The sequence below is a fragment of the Grampus griseus genome (assembly GCF_964374135.1).
Source record: "Grampus griseus genome assembly, chromosome: 9".
NCBI classification, from domain to species: Eukaryota; Metazoa; Chordata; class Mammalia; order Artiodactyla; family Delphinidae; genus Grampus; species Grampus griseus.
Window position 1 is genome coordinate 55,220,961 of NC_139003.1, and position 26,765 is coordinate 55,247,725.

Sequence of the window (26,765 nt, forward strand, 5' to 3'; positions counted from 1 at the left end):
TATAATATTTTATACATAGTAGTTTGTACCTCTTAATCCCCTACCACTATATCTTGCCTCTTGCCCCACTGGTAACCACTAGTGTGTTCTCTATATCTGAGTCTGTTTCTGTTTTGTTATATTCATTTGTTTGTTCTGTTTTTTAGATTCCACATATAAGAGAAAACATACAGTATTTGTCTTTCTCTGTCTGACTTATTTCAGTAAGCATAAAACCTTCTGGTCCATCCATGTTGATACAAATGGCAGAAGTTCGTTCTTTTTTATGTCTGAGTAATATTCCATTGTATGTATACCACATTTTCTTTATTCATTCATCTGTTGATGGACGCTTAGGTTGCTTCCATATGTTGGCTATTGTAAATAATGCTACTGTGAACATTGGGGTGCATGTATCTTTTTGAATTACTGTTTTTGTTTTCTTCAGATATATCACCTAAGAGTGGACTTGCTGGATCATATGGTAAAACTGAAAGAAGTTTTAAGAGATCCTTCTAATCCTCCTCTTCATTGTACAGTTGAAAAAACTGAGTTCTCTTGAGGTTAAGTGGCTTGTCCAGTGTCACATAGCTAGTTTATTAGAGTCTCTGTAAACACAACAGTCCAGTACTCTAATATATGTAATCCATATTCTTTTTGAAACATTATTTTCACTCAAAAAATATTTGGACTTACTATGTGCCAGACAATGAAATGTGTTAAAATTTGCAAAATTAAGGTAACTTTTTCAGTTCCAGAATCCGTTTTCTTCTTAGACGTGAAAGTGTTCCAAAACTTTGAGAAAAATTCTGCATTGAATGAGGTTTTAGGATATAAATAAGACTGCTGTCTCCATAAGGTAAAGTCCTGTGGTCTTTTCCATATCTGATTTCATCGGGTCTATTTGGCACTGTTATTTTCCAACAGTTTGTATTTTGTCATATCGTTGGAAAATATTCTTCAGAGCATCTTTAAAGTGTTGCTTTTGTCTTCTTTGTTTTCAGTTGCCCTACTTCAGCTCTACATACAAATTGTGTTTGGGTCAACTGTGTTACTCTTCTGTGTTTTCATAGTTAGGTCCCTGAAGTTTTGTTGTAATAGCTTGTACAGCATTGTTCAACATTCATTAGGGAATATCACAAAGGTAAAGGCTGCACGGACAGGTACAAATAGTTACATAATTAGAATTAATTAGGATTTCTTAAATTTTCTACAGTAAAAACATAGCTACTTACAGCTGCTTTTGAAGACTAGAGAAAGTAGATAACATTTTTTAAATATTTTATAAGTTCTTGGTGTATGTGTGTGTTGTGTGTGTGTTTTTTCCCTAGTGTTGTCAAAAAAGTATTTGTTTTGGTGATTTCATTTGTTCATGCCTTTAAACTTCCTGTTCTAGATTTAATGTTAGTGGTTTTAAGTTTAACGACAAATGAAGGAAAAGAGCTCAGAATGCATGGAATGCAAATTGGTGTAATGGAAAGAATACTGACTTTGGAGTCAGATGTTCCTGTTCTATTTTGCTACTTTTGGGCAAGTAACTCATATTTGTCTTCAAATCTCAGCTTCCACATTCTTTTCTCAATATTTCATGACTTCTCCCTTACATTCCCATTCAAATTAAGTCTTTCTGTTTTAGACTTTCTTTAGTACCTATACTTTTTCTTCAAAGCACTTTTTGTCTCTTGAAATGATATATTTCTGTATTTGTCCATATTTGTTTAATTTTTTTCTTCCTACCTGGATTACAATTCAGAGGAGTAGGGTTTGTATCTGTTTCATTACTACCTACCCTGCACAGGGCAAACACATGATAATTTATTCCATAAACACAATAAATATTTTTTAAATAAATGAACTACTCACTACTGTCTGTCATATGCCAAGTTATTTCCTTCACAGCTGTAAAACTGCAACCACACCTCTTACAGAAAGCCTTTTTTGAGAAAATCAGGACAAGAGAAGTTCTCGTACTACCTCCTTAAAGATAACATAGGACTGTTGAGTTTACAAAATTGTACACTAACTTTTACCTTGTTTCTCACAACTCAATGAAATAATCGGCTGGCCTAGACTAAAAGATCCTACTGTTAAGACAGTGTATTTCGACTCATGTCTAGCTTTGTGCCTGGCACATAAACACCTGATGAACTCTCAAGAAACAAAACAGATTCCAGTTAGTACTTTTATTGAAGTGACATTATAAAAACTTGGCATTTTTTTTACAGCATTAAAAAAATTCCTTGTTTTATTGAGAATGATCATTTATAAATAAATATTGAGTTTATGAAATAAATTATTAGTCATTTTTATTTAATTATTCGTGTTCTGGTCCGGGTAAGACATTTGCTTGAGATCTGAATTAGTTTTGAAAGACAAGTGTATATGGACATGATATCTTTCCAGTAAATCTTGCAGCTATTTCCGTGCCTGCATATGTTAACATTTTTATAATTGGCTTCCAAATGACAAACACAGATGTCTGTAGTCTGAATTTCCAGCATGTTTTAGAATAAATGTTTTTCCAGTAATTTAAAGTGCCCCATTGCAGTATCAAATGATTAGCTAATTGAATAGAGTTTCTGGTTTTTGCTTATCTGCCAACTTGCCATTTTTCAGATTTAAAATAAAAATAGATAGCTACTTATGATGTGATTTATGATGTGCTCTTGTTCCTTTTCTCATGTTTTTACAAAACAGAACTCTTCCTAAAAAGCTATTATTTTTGTTTTTCTGAGAATTTCATTTTGTCATTTGTTTAGTTTTTCTGTTTATTTGTTTTGCCTAGTGGGGTAGAGAGATTATGGTGAGAGGGAATATTTTATGTTTTAATTCATTTAATTGCCGCTTTGAATTCTGAGACCATGGAACTTTTTTAGATAGTGGAATTAGATATGTCAGTTTATCATCTTAGTTCTTAGGTTCTGTGGAACAGTGCTTAAAATTATTGCTTAATGTTAACTTTTCTATAAAAGGTATGTTATCTTTTTTTCACTCATCATGTATTTATTGAGTACTGTTCTAGATTTTGAATATATAGCAGTGAACAAAAGTTCTTACATTCATGGAGTTTACCTTCTGGTTAATTGTTCTGGAAAAAATAATATGACTTCATGTAATCAATAACATAGGCCTGAAACAATGTCTTGGTAATTTTATGTCCTTAGAAGTGATTAGTTCTACATACTGTAATAGAAGTTTTTTTTTTTTTTTTTTTTTTAATAGCTGCGTTGGGTCTTTGCTGCGCGCGGGCTTTCTCTAGTTGCAGCGAGCAGGGGCTACTCTTCACTGTGGTGTGTGGGCTTCTCATTGCAGTGCCTTCTCTTGTTGCAGAGCACAGGCTCTAGGCCTGCGGGCTTCAGTAGTTGTGGCACACAGGCTTCATAGTTGTGGCTCGTGGGCTCTAGAGCGCAGGCTTAGTAGTTGTGGCTCATGGGCTTAGTTGCTTTGCGGCATGTGGGATCTTCCTGGACCGGGGCTTGAACACTTGTCCCCTGCATTGTCAGGCGATTTCTTAACCACTGCACCACCAAGGAAGCCCCTATTCTCCTTTTTTTTTTTTTTTTTTTTTTTGCGGTATGCGGGCCTCTCACTGTTGGGGCCTCTCCCGTTATGTAGCACAAGCTCCAGACACGCAGGCTCAGCGGCCACGGCTCACGGGCCCAGCCGCTCCGCGGCATGTAGGATCCTCCAAAACCGGGGCACGAACCCGTGTACCCTGCATTGGCAGGCGGACTCTCAACCACTGCGCCACCAGGGAAGCCCCCCTATTCTACTTTTTATTCCATATCTATTATTAACCTTTTCAGTGGGTTCATTTAATAATGGATACTGTTGTCTCAGGCAGCGGGTTTTTTGTTTGTTTGTTTGTTTGTTTTTTGCGGCACGCAGGCCTCTCACTGTTGTGGCCTCTCCCTTTGCGGAGCACAGGCTCCGGACGCGCAGGCTCAGTGGCCATGGCTCACGGGCCCAGCCGCTCCGCGGCATGTGGGATCTTCCCGGACCAGGGCACGAACCCGTGTCCCCTGCATCGGCAGGCGGACTCTCAACCACTGCGCCACCAGGCAAGCCCCTGTTTGTTTTTTTTTTAATCAGTCTTTTTATAGTACAGGATTTTAGTTTTCTCTTTTGTTATGTATTTGTAAGTATAAATAAATATTAAATATAAATTATATATCCTAACAGAGTTGGAATTTTAAACAAAATCTTCATCATTGCCCTGATATCCTCTGCTGTCTGAATATATTTTTAAATCTTAAGAATGTCATTAGCATTTTTTTGCTTTTGCATTCTTTCTGAGGGATCGTTTTAAAATGATGTCCCTAGACTTTTGATTCTATTTACAGATAATATATAATAGTGTTTCAGTTGGTTTATTTTTAAGAATGAATTTGCTCTCCAAAGTAGTTTAAATGCATTCCAGCAGCTTAATAATGTACAAATAGAGGCAACTGGTCTTGCATCTGTTCCTTAAGCAAATAGTAGAATAACTGACTAGTTGCTGATGAACTGGGGAAGAAATTTAAATGTGATATATTTTTATATTGCAAAGTCAGTGATTAGATATTTCTGACTTATTAATTAGACACATTTGTTAAGTAAACAATACAGATCTGTAAACTTTTCTTCATTTACAGCAGACAAAAGTATAACATGCTGTATGTTATTCTATAGATTCTAGTATTTGTCACATATTTTGATAGTTAATGATATCAACATCATCAAGATTACTTTAATCCTTTATATCATAAGACATTTACTGGCCATCTTTGTAATTGGTCTAATTTATATATTAATATGTTCGTATATTTCCTCTGTTTCCTCTTTTTAAGGCACAAAGGGCTTACACCTGTTCTTATGCTTTTGTTTCTCTCAGAATGACTGAGTTCAAATAAAATTTAGGAATTGGTAGTTAATAGTTGCTTCATATAAAATTTGGAAAATTTATGCACCAAAAAGGAAATTTCAAGTGAGCATAAGGAAAAATACCTGTAATCCCAAATCCAGAGACAGACCAAAGTTGTTATGGTTATATTCTTCCAGAATTTAATCCATGCCTCTGTGTATAATGTTATTAAAATTTAAAATAGGTATAATTGTTGAAGGCTGTGAGCCTGAGGCCTGCCTTATCTTTGTTAAAAGAGATGCACTTAATTTTCCTTTTACTAAAAAAGGTTATATTGCAGGGGGCTTCCCTGGTGGTGCAGTGGTTGAGAGTCCGCCTGCCGATGCAGGGGACACGGGTTCGTACCCCGGTCCAGGAAGATCCCACATGCCGCGGAGCGGCTGAGCCCGTGAGCTATGGCCGCTGAGCCTGCGCGTCCGGAGCCTGTGCTCCGCAGCGGGAGAGGCCACAACAGTGAGAGGCCCGTGTACCGCAAAAAAAAAAAAAAAAAAAAAAAGGTTATATTGCAATATTATACCTAATGTTGTGTATAAACATTTACTATTAATAATGGTTTACATTAATATTTTTAATATTAATAATGGTTTGCATTAGTATTATTTTAATTGAATTAATCTAGTGTTGCTCAAAATATGTTATCCATATCTTCTGATACAGGTAGTGATGAGATATTTTAGGTGATATCCTGATCTAATATTAAATAAGAGTGGATAGTATTGTAAAAAAAAAAAAAAAAGTTACTACTTTTCCAGGTTTCTTTAACCAGGTTCCTTATAAGCCAAAAGTCTGATACTTACAGATCCTTAGCACCCCTCTAACACTTGCCTGTTTCTCTTAGAACCATCAGCAATATATCTAGCTAAAATTTTAATAATACAGTTTTATTTTTCATTGTATTCATTTTTGTTTTTGTTTTTAAAAAAATGACAAGTGATACTTTTAATTTATGCCAAGAATAGAAAGTATCCTTTTTTTTTTTTTTTTTTTTTGCGGTATGTGGGCCTCTCACTGTTGTGGCCTCTCCCGTTGTGGAGCACAGGCTCCGGACGTGCAGGCTCAGCGGCCATGGCTCACGGGCCCAGCCGCTCCACGGCATGTGGGATCTTCCCGGACCGGGGCACGAGCCCGCGTCCCCTGCATCGGCAGGTGGACTCTCAACCACTGCGCCACCAGGGAAGCCCGACAGTATCCTTTTAAAATAAATTTAAATAAGAAAAGTACACTAGTTAAAACATATTAAGTAACTGGTAAGTTTAGGTGACACTAGGATATGGCAAAAATCCTGATGATGGTATGCAAATGATTAAGGGCGAGGAGGCTCTACTGTTTGATACTGAAAATATTTATAATTTTTCCCATTATAAACAAGTCTGCAATGATCATTTGTATAGCTAAAGCTTTTTGCATGAAATAATTACATTTACTAATATACATAAGTGGAAGTTGCAGAAATTCCACAAAGCAAATGCATTTAGAACTCCTATGTTTTCATATAATCTCATATCCAGAGATTATACTCCTACCAAACAGTGAATAAGAATGCCTGTTTTTTATTCTACCCAACTCTCGGGTAGAATAGACATGATATTTTCTTTAGACATGATATTTTTAGTTCTTCTCAACATTTGAACAGCATTCATTCAGAAATACCTAGTTTCTTTGCAATTTAGTAGTCATTTTTGTGTTAAACACAGTAACCATGGTCCATTATTTTGTCATCATTTTAGTGATGGGTTGATCTTTTAAAGAAAGTGACTCCAAATCTACTTTTTTCTTAGTGCTTATAAAGAAAAATTATCTTTGACAATAACGATGATTTTTTTTTTTCTGTAGCTTGCCCAGTTTCGACAAAGGAAAGCTCAATCTGATGGGCAGAATCCTAAGAAGCAGAAGAAAAAGAGGAAAACTTCAAGTGGTAAACATGACATGTCAGCATACCATGCTGTGAATATTGAGCAGTCACAGAGTGATGAGATGTGCACAAATAGTTCTCAGAGATTAGGCTCAGCTGTGACTCCTGAATCCACAATAATGAGAACTCTACACAGTGGAGAAATAGTTAAACATGACCAGGTCTTCTCTGTTGAAGTAAGTATTCATCCAGATTTTTAAATACTAGCATTCTAAGTGTAAAGTTGTTGTAATGACAACACTCATTAGCACCCTATGCGATTTTTGTGAGCTTGATTTAACAAACACTTACTGAGCAGCTGTATTACACCAAAGATTGAGCACCAAGGATACAAAGATAAATATGACAGTCTCTATCCTTGAAAGTCACTCTGGTGTGGAAGGTGGATGTAAGATAGGCTGTGTACCTTGATTAGAGCCATGCTAGCAACAATGCACATGGTGCCCTAAAGTACCATGATTTGGGGGAATGCCCAAATCAGTCTTGTGTGTGTTATTTGGGAAAGTTTCCAGGAAGAGAACCAAGTCTTGAGGTGTAAGTTAGAGTTAGCTAGAGGCAAAGAAGTAGGGCAGACAACCTCCATGCTAAAGAATCAGCATTCTCAAAGACATGAAACAGTGTGATGTGATTTGGAAACCTTAAGTAGTTTAGTTTTAAATGGATCTCAAAGTGATCGGGATAGGATGGTGGTAATGGTGAACAGAGGGAGGCTGTACCTGGCCCATAGAAAGTTTTCCGCAATAATTGCTAATTTTCTTCCTCCCGTTAATGATGGAAATTTCAAGAATAAGGAGATGAGGGACAAGTTAAGAGTCGATTGGGTGGTGGTGGGATGGTGGAGCTACCAAGACCAGGAGTAGAGAACAATGGGATGCTTAGGAGGAAGAGTGTTGTACAAGGCAAAAAATTATCATTTGGATTGTGCCCTGGCATATTTAGGTGGAAATAGGATTTAGATATATAGGGATTTGAGCTTTAGTCAAGAGTCAGAAATGTCATAGAGATTTGCTATTCATCATAAAAGTGGATCTGAGTTTTTCCTTCTTAGAGTTTTTTGAACATTTTGAATACATAGATTAATGTTTTTCATCAACTTTGGGAAGTTTTCAGCCATCATATCTTTGAATATTCTTTCTGACCCTTTCCTCTCCTTCTGAGTCTCCCTTATTCATATGTTAAATTAGTATGTTTGTTGCACAGGTCTTTGATGATCTGTTCATTTTTTTTAAATTCTTTTTTCTTTTTCTCAGACTGGATAATTTCAGTTGAAGTATATTGAAGTTTGCTCTGATTCTTCTTCCTCCTCAGATCTCCTGTTTAGCCCCTCTAGTAAATTTTACATTTCAGTTACTTTACTTTTAACTCCAGAATTTCTCTTCAGTTCTTTTATAAATTCTTTCTTTTTTTATATTCCCTATTTGGCGAGGCATTGTTCTTATAATTTTCTTTAGTTTTTTAGACATTATTTCGTTCATTTATTTGACTTTTTAAAAAATAGCTAATTTAAAATCTTTGTCTATTAAGTCCAATATCTATGTTTCCTCAGGGACAGTTTCTACTGACTACTGCTTTTCTTGTGTATGGGCCATACTTTCCTTTTTCTTTGTGTATTTGTAATTTTTAAAAAATTTATTTTTGGCTGCATTGGTCTTCTTTGCTGCAAGTGGGCTTTCTCTAGTTGCAAAGAACAGGGGCTACTCTTCATTGCGGTGTGCAGGCTTCTCATCGCGGTGGCTTCTTTTGTTGCATAGCACATACTCTAGGCACGCGGGCTTCAGTAGTTGTGGCGCGTGGGCTCTAGAGTGCAGGCTCAGTAGTTGTGGCACACGGGCTTAGTTGCTCCACGGCATTTGGGATCTTCCCGGACCAGGGCTTGAACCCGTGTCCCCTGCATTGGCAGGTGGATTCTTAACCACTGTGCCACCAGGGAAGCCCTGTATTTGTAATTTTTTGTTGAAATCTAGATCTTTTGTATAATACAATATAGTAACCGTGGTGCTTGATTTGATTTGAAGATGTTTTTATTTTCATTTTCTGCCTAACAAATCAATACTTGGGCTTTCACTGGAATTTTAGCATTTCAAGTGCAGAGTGTCTTGTTCACCATTTTATCCTCAGTAGCACAGTTCTTGGTACACGATATGCATTTAATCAGTAGCCATTTAAAAGAATAAATAAGTGAGCGAACCGTAAGGACTTGCATCATGCAAGTGGGTTTTTTTTGGCTTTTTTTTTTGGCCGCGCTGGGTCTTCATTGCTGCACACAGGCTTTCTCTAGTTGTGGCGAGTGGGGGCTACTCTTTGTTGCAGTGCACAGGCTTCTCATTGCGGTGGTTTCTCTTGTTGCTGAGCACAGGCTCTAGGCGCACGGGCTTCAGTAGTTGCAGCATGCAGGCTCAGTAGTTGCAGCATGCAGGCTCAGTAGTTGTGGCACGTGCGCCCCAGAGTGTGCAGACTTCAGTGGTTGCAGCGTGTGGGCTCAGTAGGTGCGACACACAGGCTCTAGAGCACACCGGTTTCAGTAGTTGCAGTGTGCAAGCTCAGTAGTTGCAGCACATTGGCTCAGTTGCCCATGGCATGTGGTATCTTCCCAGACCAGAGATCGAACCGATGTCCCCTGCATTGGCAGGTGGATTCTTAACCACTGGACCACCTGGGAAGTCCCATGAAAGTGTTTTAGATTTAAAAGAGGGCCACATAAGTTAGGAACCACTGCTACAGGATTTTAGAATAGGAGTAAGCTTATTTCTGTTCTGGCATCATAACTACATCAGAGAGGAGGTTGACTTGGAACTTGATCTTGAGTGCTGAATAAAATTCCCGTAAGTATAGATGAGAAAGGAGACAGTGATGCTTCCTGTTTGGTTTTTTTTTCGGTTTTTGCTTTTTTTGTTTGTTTGGTTGGGATTTTTTTGTTTTTTGTTTCTGTTAAGTTTTGGGGGCTCATTGGACAGGTACTTTATTATCTTTCTCCATTTTGGAGGAATACTTCTCAGACTTCCATGTATATACAGATCACATGTGGGATCTTTTTTAAAATGTAGATTCTGATTCAGCAGGTCTGGGTGGGGCCCATGAATCAGCTTTTTAAAAAATTTTTAATGTTTTTAAATTGAAATATAGTCGATTTACAATGTTGTGTTAATTTCTGGTGTACAGCAAAGTGATTCAGTTATAAGTATATATACATATACTTTTGTATATATATGCATCCATATATATGTATATGTACTTATTCAGATTCTTTTCCATTATTACAAGGGTTTATTACGAGATATAGAATATAGTTCCATGTGCTATACAGTAGGATCTTGTTGTTTATCTATTTTATATATAGTAGATTGTATCTGCTAATCCCAAAGTTCTAATTTATCACTCCCTGCCTTTCCTCTTTGGTAACCATAAGTTTGTTTTCTACGTCTGTGAGTTTGTTTCTGTTTTGTAAATAAGTTCATTTGTGTCATTTTTTTTAGATTCCACATGTAAGTTATATCATATGATGTTTGTCTTTCTCTGTTTGACTTACTTCACTTACTATGATAATCTCTAAGTCCATGCATGTTGCTGCAAATGGCATTATTTCTTTATTTTATGGCTGAGTAATAGTCCATTTTATATCACATCTTCTTTATCCATTCATCTGTCGATGGACACTTAGGTTGTTTCTGTGTCTTAGCTATTGTAAATAGTACTGCTTTGAACATTGGGGTGCACGTATCCTTTCCAATTAGAGTTTTCTCCAGATACATGCCCAGGAGTGGAATTGCTGGAACATATGGTAATCATATGAGTATTAATGTTGGCTGTGAGTTTGTGATAAATAACTTTTATTATGTTGAGGTATGTTCCCTCTATACCAACTTTAGTAAGAGTTTTTATCATGAATGAATATTTCACAAAAATAAACTCAAAATGGATTAAAGACCTAAACATAAGACCAGATACTATAAAACTCTTAGAGGAAAACATACGCAGAACACTCTTTGGCATAAATTGCAGCAATATCTTTTTCGATCTGTCTCCTAGAGTAATGGAAATAAAAAGAAAAAAAACACCTAATTAAACCCAAAAGCTTTTGCACAGCAAAGGAAACCGTCAACAAAACGAAAAGACAACGCACAGAATAGGAGAAAATATTTGCAAGTGATGTGACCGACAATGGATTAATCTCCAAAACTTACAAACAGCTCATATGGCTTAATATCAGAAAAACAAACAACCCAATCAAAAAATGGGCAGGAGACCTATATAGGCATTTCATCAAAGAAGATATACAGATGGCCAAGAGGCACATGAAAAGATGCTCATCATCGCTAATTATTAGAGAAATGCAAATCAAAACTACAATGAGATACCACCTCACACCAGTCAGAATGGCCATCATTACAAAGTCTACAAACAATAAATGCTGGAGAGGGTGTGGAGAAAAGGGAACCCTCCTATACTGGTGGGAATATAAATTGGTATAGCCACTATGAAGAACAGTATGGAGGTTCCTTAAAAAACTAAAAATAGAGCTAACATATGATCCAGTAATCCCACTCCTGAGCATATATCTGGAGAAAACCATGGTTCAAAAGGATACATGCACCCCAGTGTTCATTGCAGTGCTGTTTACAATAGCTAAGACATGGAAACAGTCTAAATATCCATTGACAGCTGAATGGATAAAGAAGATGTGGTACATATATATACAATGGAATATTACTCAGCCATTAAGAAGAATGATGGATGGACCTAGAGTCTTTCATACAGAGTGAAGTAAGTCAGACAGAGAAAGACAAATATCATATGATATTGTTTATATGTGGAATCTAAAAAAATGATACAAATGAACTTATTTACAAAACAGAAACAGACTCACAGACTTAGAGAATGAATTTATGGTTACCAGGGGGAAGGGTGGGGGGGGGATAGATTGGGAGCTTGAGATTAACATGTACACACTGCTGTATTTAAAATATATAACCCTATTAGAATTTTTTAATGTTTCTTTATGTGTATACACAGGATAATTTTATAGATGTAAACATTATGTTTAATTGTATTCAATAACATGAACACAAAAGTGGAATGATAATAAAATAAGATAACCAACAAGGACCTACTGTATAGCACAGCAAATTCTGCTTAGTAGTCTGTAATAACCTAAATGGGAAAAGAACTTGAAAAAGAATAGATACATGTGTATGTATAACTGAATCACTTTGCTGTACACCTGAAACTAACACAACATTGTTAATCAACTATACTCCAATATAAAATAAAAATTTTTTAAATTCTTAAAAAAGAATGGATGTTGAATTTTATCAAATGCTTTTTCTGCATCTATTGAGATGATCACGTGGTTTTTGTCTTTTCTTCTGTTGATGTCGTGTATCACATTGATTGATTTGCATATGTTGAACCATCCTTGTGAACCTCAGATGAATCCAGCTTAATCATGGTGTATGATCCTTTTGTTTGTTTGTTTGTTTGTTTGTTTTGCGGTACGCGGGCCTCTCACTGTTTGACCTCTCCTGTTGCGGAGCACAGGCTCCGGACGCACAGGCTCAGCGACCATTGCTCACGGGCCCAGCCGCTCCACGGCATGTGGGATCTTCCCGGACCGGGGCACGAACCCGTGTCCCCTGCATCAGCAGGCCGACTCTCAACCACTGCGCCACCAGGGAAGCCCGTATGATCCTTTTTAATGTGTTGGTGGATTTGGTTTGCTAATATTTTGTGGAGGATTTTCACATCTATGTTCATCAAAAATATTGTATGGTAGTTTTCTTTTTTTGTGGTATCTTTGTCTGGTCTGGGTATCAAGGTGATAGTGGCTTCATACAATGACTTTGGGAGTTTTCCCTCCCCTTTAATCTTTTGGAAGAATTTGAGTAGGATTGATATAAGTTCTTCTTTGTATGTTTAGTAATCTCCCAGTGAAGCCATCCAGTTCTGGACTTTTGTTTGAAGGGAGTTTTTTAAAATTACAGATTCTGTTTCACTTCTAGTGATCAGTCTGTTCAAATTCTCTATTTCTTCTTGATTCAGTTTTGGTGGGCTGTATGTTTCTAGAAACTGGTCCATTTCTTCTAGGTTGTCCAACTTGTTGGCACATAATTGTTCATAGTATTCTCTTATGGATTTTTGTATTTCTGTGGTATTGGTTGTTATTTCTCCTCTTTCATTTCTTATTTTATTTTGGTCCTCTTTTCTTCTTGGTGATCCCTGCCAGAGGTTTGTCGATTTTTTCCTTTCAAAACACCAGCTCTTGGTTTTTATTTGATTTGGTGATTTTTATTTGGTGATTATTTCTATGTTTTATTTTGTTTTATTTTATTTTATTTTATTTGGGGGGGGTGTATGCAGGCCTCTCACTGTTGTAGCCTCTCCCATTGCGGAGCACAGGCTCCACACGCACAGGCTCAGCGGCCATGGCTGACGGGCCCAGCCCCTCCGCAGCGTGTGGGATCTTCCCGGACCGGGGCACGAACCCGTATCCCCTGCATCGGCAGGCAGACTCTCAACCACTGCGCCACCAGGGAAGTCCTCTATTGTTTTTTAAATTTCTGTTTTATTTATTTCCTCTCTGATCTTTATTATTTCCTTCCTTCTGCTGACTTTAGGTTTTGCTTTTCCTTCTTCTTCTAATTCTTTTAGGTGGTAGGTTAGGTTGTTGATTTGAGAAATTTCTTGTTTTTTGAGCAAGTTGTGTGTCACTATGAACTTCCCTCTTAGGACTGCTTTTGCTGCATTTCATAGCTTTTGTATGGTTGTGTTTTCATTGTCATTTGTCTCAAGGTATTTTTTTAATTTCATTGTTGAGCCATTAGTTTTTTAGTAGCATATTGTTTAGTTTCCCTGTAATCATTTTTTCTCATTTTTCTCTCTGCAGTTGATTTCTACTTTCATGCTGTTGTGATCAAAAAAGATGCTTGAAATAATTTCTATTCTTTTAAATTTGTTTAGGCTCGTCATGTGTCCTAGTATGTGGTCTATCCCAGAGAATATTCCGTGTGTGCTTGAAAAGAATGTAGTCTGTTTTGGGGGGATGTAATGTCCTGAAAATAGCAATTAAGTCTAACTGTTCTATTGTGTCATTTACGATCTCTGTTGCTTTATTGATTTTCTGTCTGGAAGATCTGTCCATTGATGTCAGAGGGGTGTTAAAGTCTCCTATTATTATTATATTTCCTTCAATTTCTCCCTTTATGTCCGTTAGTATTTGTTTTATGTAGTTGCTTCTATATTGGGTTCATATATCGTTCATATTTGTTGAGTGAAAAAATGAATTATCTGGGTCTCTTTTTTCGCTTGTAAAATTAGATTCTTAGATTTGATGAGAGCATGTGAACAGTGAAAGCAGTGAAAATTTAGGTTTCCTCTTTGACTCTTCCTAGTACTTCTAAGCTGAGGGAAGCTTAGAAAAGCCACTCACTTCATACCCAAATCCCAGGGATGTAAGGATGAAGCAAGAATGTCTTTGAAAGTTTTTTGTAAGCTGCAACAGTGTTAATAACAACAGAGGTTGGTAATTTTCTTCAAGTTGTTGCTACTTTTCTAGCACCAAAATTTGATGATTCTTCATTTTAAAGAAATTGAACTTTTTGGAGTAACAGTTTAAGACTTTATTTTATTTAAAAGAGATGTAAGAATTAGAGGGATGATATCTTTTTTGGTGCTTTTGTCTTACAAATGATTTGTAGTGTATAAAAGACCCTGTGTGAAAGTACTTCTTGATACTTTTATATTTAGAAAACTGCCTAGTGATAAATTTTAGATGTGTTATTTAGCCATTGTGATTCATAATCAGAGTGGAATTTTAAAAGAATTTTAATAATTTTTTGCCTGTTTTTTAGTAATATTTTTTGAGTTTTCTATCATAAGTTACCAATAATAATGGGCTAATAAAGTACAATATTTGGAGAGGGGACGCAGTAGAAGGGCTTTAATATAATCAGTTTTTACTTTCTGTTTTAGCCGGAAAGTGAAATTTCAACCACAGCAGATGACTGTAGTTCAGAGGTAAGGATAAGTAACACTGTGATTGACATTTCATATATTTTTGAAATTACTGTTGATTATTAGTACTTTATTACTTGCAACTCACATGCTTTATGTTTTTATAAATATAATAAGAATATAGCACAGTATGATGTAATGTAAATGACCTAGAAAACCTGAAGTTTATATTTTTCTGACATATCTTTTTTTCAGATTATTAACTAAAGTCTTAAATCTGTTTGAATAAGTTGGTCCTTAATTAGATTGAGGCCTTGTTTTAGTTTCTAGGAAAGTGTTTGAAATTGGGTTTCTAGGATACATGATATAAGGTGTCCATATTTAACACAGTAAACATTTCATATTATAGGGTATTATATTTTGTGTAATGCTTTTTACAACTGCTTGAATTCTAGTTAATTACATAAATTCATTTATTGAAATTAATGTTGCAGTAGTGATTTTTAATTTAGGTGATAAAAGCTAACGTGGGCATTGGACACTTTTGGAAATACCTTCTTTTTGTGTTAATAAGTGTATGTCATTTTATCTTTTTTTTATTCTTTTAGATATGATTGTCATTTTTTTTGGTCCAGTATTTGAGGACATGGAAAACTTTACTTTGAATGGTTCAACAATTCAGTGTATTCTATAAGTTTTGATTTATTGTAGGTGTCTATTAGGAAAGAAAAAAAAGCTTCATGTACTTAAATGAACTTATTACTGTTTTGGATTGCTAATGGGAGTGAAAACTTTTACACTTCAAAAGTTTAATGTGTTTAAAAGCTGGGAATATACTTATTAGTGATCTGGTCAGGGAAATAATTAACCAACGTTAAATAAATAAATTAGTTCCCAGTTTAGGCTACATAAATTTGCCTTTATGGGAAGTATCTCAGTTTAAAATTACAGCTTGCAATTCAGAGAATCTGCACTTGTGACTTTAAATTTGGGGCTTAGATATGAAAACATTGCTTTTCTCTTCCATAATACTTTAATTCTTAGAGCTTGTCTTTTTTGATTGAAGTTTAAGATGGTTTGGCATTTGAACTACTGGTGACTTTTGGGCAGCCCAGGATTCCACAAATGCATTTTTTTTTCTTTATACCAAAGTGAATTTTTTTTATAATCCAAGTGGCTACAGATCAGACCGTCTAATACATGCCTATGAAATTTGGTTAAAATTTATATTTTAAATTTTTATTGTGATATCTAGTAAATATGATGTGTTTCAAAATGAAGTACAAATAATTTTAAATATAAGTCCTACAGATAAAAGTTAAAGCATGTGGTCCAGGTCTTCCTTGGTGGTTCAGTGGTTAAGAAGCTGTCCTGACAATGCACACGGGTTCAAGCCCATGTCTGGGAAGATCCCACGTGTCATGGAGCAACTAAGCCCATGCGCCACAACTACTGAGCCTGTGCTCTAGAGCCCGCGAGCCACAACTACTGAGCCCGCATGCCACAACTACTGAAGCCCACGTGCCTAGAGCCCATACTGTGCCACAAAGAGAAGCCACCGCAATGAGAAGCCCACGTGCTGCAACTAGAGGAAGCCTGTGCGCAGCAGTGAAGACACAATGCAGCCAAAAATAAATAAACAAATAAATTTATTTTTTTAAAAAAAGAGTAATACGAATTAAAAAACAAAGCATGTTGTCCATGATTTAACAATAAGAAATATATTTTATGTATATGTGTGTATGTAATTTTATATATTTACATATGTATTACATATATGTGTATAGTTGTATACATGAATAATTGTGCACATGAGTAATATATAGGTATTCATACATACATATTTTTTTAAACCAAACTTTCAGGAAAAGATACTTTACTATGTGACCAGTCCTCTGATACTTTCTCTTTCTAACAGTGGTCACAAAAATTCAATTGATTAGCTGATTTGTAAGTTGAAAAAATTAGTGATTTTGAAGGTAACGTTGAAAGATAGTTATGAAATAATCTTTGACAGATTTGACCAGATTTGAATCATAATCCTTCTAATATTATCCATTTTGGGCCTAGATTCAAAATGGATTATACTTTGAGAAATTTACATATTTTACTATGTGTATAGAAAATAGTATAAAATTGATAGTCTGTGAAATATTTTATGATGTCTCATGAAGATTGCTAAAATGGGTACTGCTTCAATCCATGATACTCTGGACTAGTTTTGGGTCTTTACCTACTTGATTTAATGACGTTGGACTGGTTTGACTGAGCTAGAATTTCAGGGGACTTCTAAGCCATATTCACAGTCTTAGGAGGCAGAAAAATCTTCAGTAGGTCAAATTTATAAACCAAAGAATACACAACATGCTAAGTCAACTATATTTCAATAAAAATAAAAAAATAAACAAGGAGTAAATCTCACACTGTAATACTCTTCATATTAGAACTCTTAAGGGACCTCTAAAATGAAATTCCTTTCTAGGCAACACATATAACTTCACTACAAATAACAGATTTATGAAGTATAACAGTCTTGGCTGCTCTGGTTTGCAATTGAATATTCTTAAAATTTCAAAATTACATGGTTTTAATCATAAGACACATAATTATCTTGTATTTTGTCTAAATATCACTGTCATTTTTCTGGTACATAGGGAAATAAGGTGATGTAAAAGAGAAGGGGCTTTGGAGCCAGAAAGTCCTATTTTCAAATTTCAGCTTATTCACCTCTGAGCAGGATGAATTTGGACACATCACTTAAACACTGAAATACAGTTTCCTTACCTGTAAAATGGGGGAAATAATATCTATATCACAGGGTAGTTTTGAGGGTTATTTGGTAATTTTAGTATGATGTTTGATATATAAAAAACGATCAGCAAAGCTTGTGGGTTTTTTTACTGTGCTTCACTAGATGTATGCTTTTCTTCACACTAAGTTTATATGAAACAAATGAGTGATGAGAATTCTTTCAACAATTTATTCTCAGAAGGATTTCGGATTCTGATTCTATGTTTAATTAGCAATTAGTTTAGAAATTTTATTTTGATAGATACGGTATGTGCTTAATGTTCTTGACTTCTGTGGCTAGTATACCCCTTGGATTAAAAAATGGATTCAGGTCTAGAAAGGATTAGTCAGATAATTTTATCCTGTGATCTCCCGAAGATCTGTTCTGTATAAAAATATATCCAATTATGTATACTAGAGAAATCAGACTAAATAAAAAATACACTTCTTACGAGTTAATTTAAATTATACATAATCTTTTCAGTTCTTGGTGAAGGGACATTTCATATCTAAAATACCATATTTACATAAAATATTTTTATCGATACCATTAGAGCAGGGTTATTTGGGGAAAGTTGGAAATGCTACAGGCAACATACAGAGGTAAGACAAGTAAATAAATATGCTTTGCTATGTATAGAAAGATGAAATGATAATAGGGCATACAGTCTTTTTATGGACTTCAACTGATTATTCAGAACTTCTTAACCAAGTCACTTACAGGACTCACGACATTTATGAAGTGACTGGCTGGAGTTGGAGACATAGCCTATAGCCAGCTATTAAGTAACGTAAACTTAGCTTTTCAACTTTGACTTGGGTTTCTTTCTTTCTTCTTTTTAACTTCACCTTATTTTCATTTTCTCCCTCCCTGTCTCAGCTTATATATTGAAGGTATACAACATGGTGCTTGATACTTAACTTTGACTTTGAATGAATGATCTTAACTTCATTAGTTTCTTGGCTCTAATTCCAGGAGTCAGCTAGGCACACTGAACTCCTATAATTTTTATGAACTTTATGAACTATTAGATTCTTCTTATTTTTTATTAAAACATCCATTATTAATATTTTTGTACATACTGCCAAATTAAGTATAATATGGATAAGGTGTTAATCATAAATAGTTGTTCTTCTGTGTTTTTGAACTGATGTCCACTGAAAGGAAAAGTTTTTGTGTGAAGAACATTTTATGATTTTTAAAATAAGAGTCATCTTTCCTCTGATTCTTTCTGAATAGCAGTATTTTTAGGAAATGATACTTACTCTAGAGAACATTTTAAAATTTAGAATGTACCTTATTTGTACTTTCCCAAATCTTCAAGTTGTCTACACAGATTGAGTAAATTATGAATTCAAAAAGACTATATTAGTATAGTCTAAAGGTTAAATGACTTTGAAAAATGCCACAGTAAAGAACAATATTAAGTAAAGTTAAGGTTTCTTCAGTTGGAGGAGTCTGTTCATCTAATCTTCATGTTTCAAGCTATTAATGTGCCTTCATATTATGGTTTATCAAGTATTGTGTTAAAACGCTAGTGTAAGAAGATGAGATAAATGCTCTACCTGTTAGGTATCAGTGAAGTAATTATCTAGATTAAAAAATATAATCATTTATTGCTAACTATTAATGATCCTAATCTGTTTCTTTTCTAACTTTGAAATATAGTTTAGTTCTGGTGTATAATCTCTTATTACCTATTTACATGATATTAAATTTTTAAGATCTGTTAATATTGACAAGATTTTAATATTTATTATAATAACAATTAAGTTTTGAAAACAGTCATGTAGTATTTTAAGAAGCCAATACATATGACTTGCTCAAGTGTAAAATGTGCTCAACTTAGAGAAAAGTTAAGCTGAATGTTGGCTATTTAATGTGTTAGATTCAATTATTATAAATAGATAACTAATTTATGTAAGTGATATCATCACTACTTAAAGGAATATCCTTTGTTTAATATGATATTTGAAAATATTCATAAAATCCATTTCATTATACTGTTACCCTAAAGGAGAAGTTTAGTAGATGTTTATCAAAGTGCTTCATTTCAAAATCAAGAAAAGCTAATTGGAAAAAAAAAAAGAAAAGCTAATTGAAATTTAGAATTTAATTTGAAAGTTATTGCAAGTGACTTTATTAATAATCTTAATAGAGTTAGTATTGCTGTGTTTTAATAGTTTTCACAAATTCTAATAATGTGTTGCCATAAAGGTGAAAATTTTTTTTAATTTTAAGCTTTGATTTTTGAAATTATCCTTGGGGGAAAAAAAAGGAATCAAACTCTGGAAAGAACTCTTAATTAGGATCTTCATTTTTAAAGTGGTGTGATCCATATCAACCTAATCCTAATTCTAAGTTATTCTATTCTGTGTATTTCAACAGTAAAAACTTCATTATCTTGGATTCTGTTAACAGAATTGTGAGAAATTAAACATAAACAGGAATGAAATTCACTTGTTTGCTGTTAGGGGGAAGGAAGGTATTATTGAGTAGATTAATTGATCTGAAATTAATCTCCCACCAGGTCAACCCCAGAGACATATTCTGCCAACCTCCTGCGTCCTACCACAAAATGTCTGTGATAGAGACATCTGTATTCTGGAAAATCTCCACATCTGTCAGAGTTGGCATGGCTATCATAGTACCCTCAGGGGAAAGTTCTTGAGGAGTTTTCCTCAGCTCTTGACATCTCCTCCTACTTCTTCACCTGCTTGCCAACCTTCAATAGATTTACATCAGTAAACAGTTTTACTTTAAAATGAATAGGGCTTAATCAAAAAACAATTATTTAAATGATTTTAAGGCAGTGTTTTGTAGAGGAGGATCTTGTAACTAGAGGTTTATAGTTATTCTTCTGAAGACAAAAGAGAAACTGTACTTAGAACCTTAATTCACTTAAATGAAAATGTATAGCACAGTGTCTTTTGCATTGTAAGCACTCAAATGTATGAGGAATTCTTTGGCATTTGAAATGGTCATAATGTCTTTTAGATGTTTAAATTTAATCACTATATCTGTTTTTGCCAATGAGGCATTTTCCTTAGGCATAAGAAAAGCATGAGTACAGTTAGCACAAATATAATTGTTAGCTTTAAATAAAATTCTAAAACCATAATATTTCAGGAAATTGTTTTTATACAGGTAAATGGTTGCAGTTTTGTGGCGAGAACAGGAAAGCCTACAAATTTATTAAGGGTACAGTATTTAAAACTACTCATTATACTAATGTTTTATTCTATTTAAAACCATTTGGTTACTAACAAAGCTTCTCCCTGTATGTACTTCTTTCATTGTGTGATTTCTAAATGCTTTTAATGTGTAACAAAACAAAATTATCCACCTTTTGGTATAAAACTCAATTGTAACTGAATTTGCAGATATCTTGTTTTTGCTCTTGAGGTATATATATCACATTAGCAACAAAGTAGGTTGTCATGCCAGTAAACTCTCAGGTGATGAGTGATGTTTAAAATTAGACTTTGCTGTAGGATTCAGATTTTGAATCCCTTTTCCTGAGGGAATGTTGCTAGTACTGAATTATTAAAAATCTGGATTGGTTTAGGAAGAAGAATTTGTTGTTGATGATTCTTATTCTGAACATGGAGCACAGTACAATCAGACCCACCTAGAGATGATGGAAAATGAATTGGCTGGGAAACAACATGAGATTGAAGAGCTAAACAGAGAACTAGAAGAAATGAGGGCCACCTGTGGGACTGAAGGACTGAAGCAGGTGTGTTTACCTTATGTGGCTTTTGGTTTGTTACAAAACAAAAATAGGAAATTTGAATGATAGTATAGGTACATTCTTTAAAGATGGGTTTTTTAAAATGGTAACTTCAAGTCACCTCATAATATTTGTCCTTATACATATCATAAACAACATCGCTTAAAACTAGTCCTTTAACAAGGCTAATATAATGAGATCTTTTTTTTAACTTTATGAGATAGCTAGACTGACATCACTTCAGTAGGGATAGATGTTTTTGTAAGCAGCCTGAGAGAAAATTATGTTGCATACCACATCAGTCAGTATATTGACTTAAACTCATTAAAAATGTCAGCCAGTCTTTGTAAGTAACTTCTTGTGGTTAAAGTAACATCTGTTGTTTGTGGCAGTCAGTTATGAAAACAAGGTGAAATAAGACATTGATAAGGATGACAGAATATATTTCAGTTTCATCTTCTTTAGAAACAAGTAAGGATTAAACATGCCTATGATGGTAATGCCTACAAACATTGGAGCATCCCTAAATATAAAGACACTTGTCCTTCTAGAAGTAGATATATGGATAAGTCAAATCTAATGTATTTTGTTCCCTAGTTCAGATGGTTTTTTAAAAGTTGATTTGGAAGTAAAACTAATTCCCGCAAGATAATAGCTTTCAAATATGCTTACAGATTGTGATAATTCTGCCAATGCATTTTGAATAGCGTATTTTTGAAGAAGTTAGCTGTACTAATACTTAATTTTGTTAAAAATTAAATATAGCACATTTAATTTTCACTGATGTTTTTTAGTTGCAAGAATTTGAAGCTGCCATTAAACAGAGAGATGGCATCATAACCCAACTCACTGCTAATTTACAACAAGCGAGAAGAGAAAAGGATGAGACAATGAGAGAATTTTTAGAGTTGACAGAACAGAGTCAAAAATTACAGATTCAATTCCAGCATGTAAGTATTACTAATAGAACAAAATTTATTAAATTTTTAGGAACGAATTTTAAAAAATTTTCTTATATTTTCCAGAACAGATAAATATTTAAAAGCCATTTGCTTATTATGTATTATTTTGAAAAAACTAGTAAATACTTGTTATGTTAACCAGGAATTTAATTCATACTCCTTGAGTGGTTTTGTGCTATTATTTTCTTTGTACTTCTTCCTCATCTGTATTTTAAAATCTTGTAAGTCCGATAAGGTGGATTTTTGCAGAAATTAACCTGTAGTTAACATCCAACCTTTGTCAACCCTGGTATGATTTCATTTTAGTTAGGTTCTGAAACGGTCACTAGACTGAATATATTCCACTTACCTTTAATTAGAGCCATAGGAATCTGATTGTATTAATTAAGGTTTCTGTTGACAAGTAACAGAAAATAATTTTAGGTAAGGGAGGAATTTATCAGCTTAGGTAATGTAATCATACTCATCTGATCAGCTATGGCAGCATGTTTGCTGGGGTCTCAAGCCTGTGAATCCAGTACAGTTCCCAGAGAGCAACTATGAGCCGAGTAACACCCCCCAAAGAATGTCTCTTCCGTAGTGTACTCACTGAAGAATTTAATACTTTGGGGTTTCTTTCTATTTTCAAGTTACAGGCTAGTGAAACTCTGAGAAACAGCACTCATAGTAGCACAGCTGCAGATTTACTACAAGCCAAACAACAGATCCTCACTCATCAGCAACAGCTGGAAGAACAAGACCATCTGTTAGAAGATTATCACAAAAAGAAAGAAGACTTCAAAATGCAAATTAGTTTCTTGCAAGAGAAAATTAGAGCATATGAAACGGTATGTTTAAGGAAGTCAGCCAATGTGCATCAGCTTTACAATTAATTTTAAAGTTTTTCATCCTAGTGTTTATCTTTTTGTTACACACATGAATCAGAAAGTTTCATAATTAAGAAAAGTTCTTTAAGCATGTAAAATAATTTATTTCAAAAGCAGTTGGGAGTCTTCCAGTAATAGGTTTTAAGATTATACTCATTGGGACTTCCCTGGTGGTCCAGCGGGTAAGAATCCACGCTCCCAATGCAGGCGGCCCACGTTTGATCTAGGTCCCACATGCATGCCGCAACTGAGAGCCCACATGCCGCAGCTAAACATGCCGTAGCTAAACATGCCGCAACGAAGATCTCGAGTGCCGCAACTAAGACTTGGCGCAGCCTAAATAAATAAATATTTGGGGTGGGGGAAGGATAATACTCATTACTGAGTTCTTTGAAAGTGATCGGCCTATGTTAAATTGAGTTCTCCGGAGAATCTACATTTATAACCAGAACTTCTATCGTTTTTTTCTTTTACATCTAGAGATGTTTCTACTCATTTTAGCCATGGTTATGAAATTCTGAAAATATTTTCATGGCAAAATGAAGTTTCATGGATTTTAAAAATACAGATTCTCTTTATTCATGATAGTTATGTGTTATAAAGTTGCCTGGAACACTTATTCAGTGCTCCCAGGGGATATATATACACATACATACATGCACACACACGTACATATCATATAGATTTTTTTTTGCTCTTTCCACTATATTTTATTTTTTAATTTTATTGAAGTATATTTCATTTACAGTGTTGTGCATATCATATAGATTATAATATTAAATCCTAAGAAAACATCCTGGTAGATTATATTTTGTTTAGTTTTCAAAAGAGAAATGAGGGTTAGAAGTGTTAACTGACTTGCCTAAGGGTGCCTTCCCCCCAAGTAGTTGCCAGAATCGGGATTCCAACCCTATTGGACTGACCCAGAGCCAGAATTTCTTGCAGTATGCTCTGCTACCCCCTACCATCTCCATTCTCATGGTCTCCGTCCTTGTCCTCGCCATATGAGAGCTTAAACAAAAAAGCAGTGTGCTCACCTTGCTTGATGCCAGTTGGAATCATGCGTGCCATGAAACTCAATTTTTTTAATTATTTATTTTTGGCTGCTTTGGGTCTTTGTTGCTGTGCATGGGCTTTCTCTAGTTGTGGCGAGCAGGGGCTACTCTTTGTTGTGGTGTGTGGCTTCTCATTGCGGTGGCTTCTGTTGATGTGGAGCATGGACTCTAGGCACGTGGGCTCAGTAGTTGTGGCTCGCAGGCTCTAGAGCGCAGGCTCAGTAGTTATGGCGCACAGGCTTAGTTGTTCTGCGGCACATGGGATCTTCCGGACCAGGGCTTGAAGCTGTGTCCCCTGCGTTGGCAGACGGATTCTTAACCACTGCACCACCAGGAAAGTCCCAGCAACTCAAATTTTTTACCACTCTGTGCACTTTTGCAAATGACTGTGAGTATTGATCTCAGGGTTATATATAAATTTAAGCAAGTAAGCAAATTCACAGATATGAAATCTTTGAATAATGAGTGCAGACTATACATACAATACAGTATTTTCTATAAACTTAGGAGGTTCTTCTGCAAGATGTTGAGCAATTGTCAAAACAAGACTATTGTTTGGATAATAATAAAAGTATTAGGTAGCATTTATTTTTGTTTACTTGCTACCAGGCAATATTCAAAGCATCATACACATACTAACTCATTGAATCATCACACCAACCTTATGAGGTAGAGATACCATTGTCACCCCCATTTTACAGATGAGGACATCAGAGCAAAGCAAGATGAAGTAAATTGCCCAGATATACAGGTAATAAATTGGTAGAGCCAGATTTCAAATCTAGGTAGTATGATTCCAGAGACTGTCTCTAAGGAAAATAGGAAATGTACAATATTAAGATATTGAAATTATGAAATGGACATGCTTTACAACCAAGGTAATTTAAAAATCATTTTGTAGATGTTTACAGAACACTTGTTTTGCATCATGCTCTTGGAAGAGATAATGATGTTTAAATGTGCTTTTTTCTTCACTGGAACTCATGGTTTAGTAGGCATGTATGCAAGACACCACAAAACAAGGCTAAGTATGGTTAAAAAGTGTTTTGAAAATTCTTAGTAAGTCTGGCTTCATAAGGGAAGTGATTCAGGGTAGGCTTTAGCTGGAAGGTGATATTTGAGGTAAGTCTGTATATTGGAACAATCCCCTTTTAATTGTACTTTGTTTTCTCCCTAATTGGTGTAATATATGGCACATAGCAGCTACTCAATACTAATTTGGTAAATAAGTGAATAAATTATGAATCTGAAATGATGAGATGGGGAGGACATTTTAGAGAGGGTGGAGTATGCATAAAGACCCAGACTGAAACATGTTAGAAGTGTATATAGACATCAAAAAGTAGTTTAATAAGAAAACAATAGTCTTTGGAAATGAGTCTTTCCAGGAGGTAAGAGTAGAAAGTCAGTCTAGGCCTAGGTTAGAAGAGCCTGGACAGTCGGGTTTTATCGTACTTATTATATTGTATTCAGTAGGCAGTATAATTTGAGATTATTTAAAATTCAAGTAATTCATTTTTGTAGGGAGAATAACCTTTGTTTATTTGAATGTTAACAAGAATACTTTTGTTATCGGTCCCTTTTTCATTACATACATATTTTTTCCTTTTTTTCTCTTTGAATGAATCCCTGGGTAGTAGTTCCATTAAAGCAACTGAAGGACTAGGGCATTAGGATGATAGTTGGAACTGTCTTGGTTTCTGAGGCAACTGCATTAACTGTTCCAGGTTCATTCTTACTGTCCTAATCCTCTGAACTTCCCATGGTACAGTCATCACAGGCAGGAACTATATTATTCCTTACTCTCTCAGGTCTGTTTCCAAAAAATAGAGGGATTGTATCCTTAACCACAGAGCTATCTTTTTTTTGCAACACCATATAAGTGGTTTAAAACCATGTACTGTGGAATAAATGGTAGTAAGAAAAGTGAACCATGAATTTGTACTATTTAATAATTGAATGAAGAATTGTTGTTTGCAGTAATATCAAGTGTTGGACAGTTTTGAATTGATACTTTTTATTTTATGAGGGTTCCCCCCATGAAAAACCAGGATATATAAATAAATATTAAAGATTTTATAACAACATTAACAAGACTAATTACTTAACAGTTTAACTGAAGTTGACTGCCATGAACTGATTTTACTTTCTTAGAGACTCCAAATGCCTTACAGATTTTTTTCTAGTATATAAATATATTATGTGTGTATGTCGCACAATGAGAATTAATACCTTAATATATTTATTTTAGATTCAAACATATTCTGTGAGATAGAGAAAATAATATCTTTATTTTACAGGTGAAAACACCAAGATTTAAAGAGATTAAACTGATTTAAATGTCATATTTTAGTCCAGAAATTAAAGTCTGAAGGCTTAGTACTTGCTAGTAACATATGGTGACATTGATGGGATATGTGATACCAAGACGAAAACTGATAGGATTTTGCTCAAGTGAGCATGAGATCAAGGGATGTTAGAGGAATCAAATGTTCAGTGGCATTAGGCTGTGATAACCTCATATATCCATCTCACAGTAGGAGTGGTCATGCCTTTGGACTGAAATTCTTAATTCTGTTTACAATTGACCCCTACCTTGCTTTCTACATTTGGTATG

General features: G+C 34.9%; 1 protein-coding gene across 1 annotated transcript in view; it reads left to right on the forward strand.

Annotated features, from left to right (window-relative positions):
• AKAP9 (A-kinase anchoring protein 9) overlaps positions 1-26,765 on the forward strand; it is a 144,784-nt gene that overhangs the window by 15,397 nt on the left and 102,622 nt on the right. Inside the window, exons 2-7 of the mRNA XM_082661502.1 lie at positions 6,716-6,970; positions 14,760-14,804; positions 20,680-20,733; positions 21,101-21,271; positions 22,060-22,215; positions 22,857-23,054. Of these exons, the coding sequence (XP_082517628.1) occupies positions 6,716-6,970; positions 14,760-14,804; positions 20,680-20,733; positions 21,101-21,271; positions 22,060-22,215; positions 22,857-23,054 (879 nt within the window). The remainder of the gene's footprint in view (positions 1-6,715; positions 6,971-14,759; positions 14,805-20,679; positions 20,734-21,100; positions 21,272-22,059; positions 22,216-22,856; positions 23,055-26,765) is intronic.